This window comes from Clarias gariepinus, chromosome 8 (assembly GCF_024256425.1).
Source record: "Clarias gariepinus isolate MV-2021 ecotype Netherlands chromosome 8, CGAR_prim_01v2, whole genome shotgun sequence".
In the NCBI taxonomy this organism is placed as follows: domain Eukaryota; kingdom Metazoa; phylum Chordata; class Actinopteri; order Siluriformes; family Clariidae; genus Clarias; species Clarias gariepinus.
Window position 1 is genome coordinate 37,356,468 of NC_071107.1, and position 3,533 is coordinate 37,360,000.

Sequence of the window (3,533 nt, forward strand, 5' to 3'; positions counted from 1 at the left end):
ATAGAATGTTCCTTTTAACGCAGTGCAATCGAGACATGTTTGGTGAGAAACGTTTTAGCATCTGAAGTTATTCTGCACCAGCAATACAAGGAAAGTACCGCTAACAGGAGGTTATAGTTTTAAAGTTTCTCATGGTGCGTTAAGCCTGCGTACACACACACTGTACTGTAAGTGAAGTCGTCTGTGCAGTGGGCACGTAGAGATCGCGTCTGTTGTCACTTCGGACTAGAAATGCTTTACTAGCTAAAAGTAGTGCTTGACTTATGATGGGATTAGGTCCTCTAAAACCCAGCGTAAAATAAAAATATTCAAAACACCTAACACACTGAACATCATCACACTGTTAATCGCTAGCTGGGGAAGGGATCAAAATTCTAAAAAAAAATCGTAAGTAGAAAATAAAAAAAAAGCTTTAATTGTAAAAATTTGTTGTTTGAATTTACATGTACTGAACAGGTGTGTACTAGCTTTAGTGGCAAATTAGATTTTAAAAATGCATTCCATGCCTTAGTTCTTCGTAGTGTAGAACACACATTTAATAAGCGTTTCTACAAGATGTCATAAATCAACTGTTTCAACAGCAAACAATTGCAGGTAAAAAATGAGTAAAAATTGAACCGCACACTTTGAGATGATCGTCTGCGTGTTGTTTTTCAGTGTAGTAGCTAAAATCGTGGATGGCGGTTAAGCAAATGAACAAATGCTCATTGTTTTGTTGCTTGCTAATGAGAATGTACGGAGTAGGAGGCAAAAATCGGTGGTGGTTTTAAATTTAAAAAAAATTGTAAAGCATTGCTGATGGAGGTTGTGTTTGAGGTGTTACGCTGTAGAACACAGATGTTAATGAGCGTTTCTACAAGATGGGATAAGATTAAACAACTGTTTTTACGTTTCTATTTTGTCAGCAGGTAGAAACCGAGGAAACGCTGACATAGTGAATTGCTCCATAGGAATTGTTTAAGATGAGTGTCTGGATGGTCCTTTAAGTGTAGTATCTAAAATCATGTCTGGTGAGAAAATGAATAATCGCTTGTTGTTCTGTCACTTTAAAAATCAGTGATGATTGAGAGCCAGGGGATGAGGGCATTAGGACATGACAAGAGATGTCAGGGATGAGGTGGAGTACATCCTGGACAGGGTGCCAATCCAGCGCAGGGCACACACACACACACACACACACACACACGATGGGCAACTTGGGAACAACATTTCGTGTAATCTTCATGTCTTTAGACTGTCGGAGGAAACCAGAGTACTCGGAGGAAACCCTCCAAGCACGGGGAGAACACGCAAACTCCACGAACACAGACCCAAATCGAACCTGGACCCTGGAGGTGCGAGGCGACAGTGCTACCCGCAGGGCTGATTTTAATGGGGGGGGTCAGGGTGGTGTTTGAGGTGTTACACTGTAGAACACATTTTACTCAGCTGTCTGTTAGCTGGAAGGGGAGCAATAAAACTGGATACACTCGCAGTATTTCTGCTCATGACGTTCTGATGCAGACATCTGGAAAAATAATGGTGAGAAAAAATGTGTGTGTGTGTGTGTGTGTGTGTGTGTGTGTATGAGAGAGAGAGAGACAGAGGAAGGAAAGGAAAGGGTGAGGGGTGAATAGGGAAAGTGTGTGTGTGTGTGTGTGTGTGTGTGTAATTCTCGGTTTCACCGGAGCAAAGCAAAGCGGAGCGCGTGAGTAGCGCGAGCACCTATTATTAAAAAGGAAGATCAAAGGCGTCCAAAAAAAGAAAAGAAGCGTCGCGTGAGAGATGTAACAGTGTTCCGCTCCTCCACACACACACACACACACACACGGAGGCGGCAGAGAGGAGCAGGGAGAAGGTTTCCTCTCGGTGTCCCGGAGGAGCCTATGGAGCCGCGCGGTCACCGGGTGCGCGAGACATTCCGCCACACGAGCGACGCGGGCTTTTGTTTTGTGGAACCGACGGAGGGAAACGGTCTGAGCGCACCGCAGTGACACACACACACACACATATATACACACATATATACACACACATGCGCGCGCGCGAGTGTATGTATGCATTATTTCAGCAGTATTTACCCCCTGAGTGCACGTGCAGTGGCGGAGACGCGGAGGATTTTATTCCCTGGTCACGCGCAGGATCTCTTTATCTTCTCCGCAGTTTTATTACCGTCAACGGAACAAGTCTGGGCACGTGCATCCCTGCAGCTCCAGGTAAGTGTGTGTGTGTGTGTGTGTGTTATTAACGCGTACCTGCGTGCATACAAATAAGAAGTGTGTTTAGTGCACTCTGTAAACCGCATGTCATTTTAATGCGCGCGCACACACACACACACAAGCATTTTGTTTTTCTGCATTCAGTGCACACGATTAGCCTTAATGATGCATATTAATGGAAATGCATATCAATTTAAAAAAAACTCTGCACGCACAAGTGTGTGTCTTTAGCGCGAATAAAACACAGTCTGTAAACCCACACAGCTGATGTAACCGAGTGTGTGCTTTCATCTCGCGCTGCATAATCACAACACACACTTATACCGCGTCTCAAAATGACACACGATACACCCCAGTGAGTAATGCATTGGTGTAATAAAGAAAAAAAAAAAAAGAAAAGTAGCTGAATTTTTTTTTTTTTTTACCTCTTAACTTGTTTGTTATCAGATGCAGCTTTAATCCATCAACACTGTAGGCATGTTTAGGGCTGCGTTCAAAAGGGGAGGGACAAACAAACAAACAAACAACCAAACAAACAAAAACCCTGGTTGCCTCTGCCAGCAAGGTAAATAGAGGTTCTGTTTCCAGGAGGTGCCAATAATTTTGCACACCGCTATTATGTTTGAGGAGGAAATGTTTATAGTCCTCCATATCAGTTTACATCATTATATCTTAATTTATGTGCAGTGTTTACAGACAGTCTGCATGGGGTGCCAATACTTTTGATGGCAGGTCGTTATTGATATGAGCATTTTGCAGAATCTACAGGATGTGAATCTGACATAAGAGATCACACTCACTCTTTCACACTAGAGCACAGAATCCTGATCAGAACCGTGTACACACACATGTATATATACTGTACAGGTATGTAGAGGGGTAGGTACTGTAGGTAGGAGGCGAAAATCAGGATACAAATAATTAGTCTTATTAAAAAATAAATAAGAAAATAAACACACACCTTGTGCTAGGGGAACTGGGTCAGAAACACGAATGAATCTGATATTTAGCATAAACATACGACTTTAAATACATGAATTATTTAGGTAAAAAATCAACATGACAATGCAGCTCACGTTAAAACACATAATTTGTTTGGTAATAAAAAACCAAAATATTTAAATTATGCAACGTATTAAATATGAAAGTTCTAATTTGCATATACTCTTCAATGTAAAAGATATTCTAATAAATACTACATATAAATAAATAATAAATGATATTACTGATTTATTATCATTGCAGTAGAATCAATACATGCTTAATTACACACTCGTAGCTTGTGGTCAGAGATGAATATCTAACCTTGAATTCATCCAGGCAGTTTGTTAAAAA

General features: G+C 41.2%; 1 protein-coding gene across 3 annotated transcripts in view; it reads left to right on the top strand.

Moving 5' to 3' along the window:
• The first annotated feature begins 1,462 nt into the window (after positions 1-1,462).
• Positions 1,463-3,533, top strand: part of sertad4 (SERTA domain containing 4) — an 8,912-nt gene continuing 6,841 nt past the window's right edge. Inside the window, exons 1-2 of one of the 3 annotated variants that reach the window (XM_053502969.1) lie at positions 1,623-1,953; positions 2,054-2,195. Coding sequence is in view for 2 of the 3 variants with exons in the window: in XM_053502967.1 (XP_053358942.1) it covers positions 2,037-2,195 (159 nt within the window). In the remaining variant the exon portion in view is untranslated. Of the gene's footprint in view, positions 1,522-1,622; positions 2,196-3,533 lie in introns of those variants that run through there. The other 2 variants (XM_053502968.1, XM_053502967.1) reach the window with 2 other exon arrangements.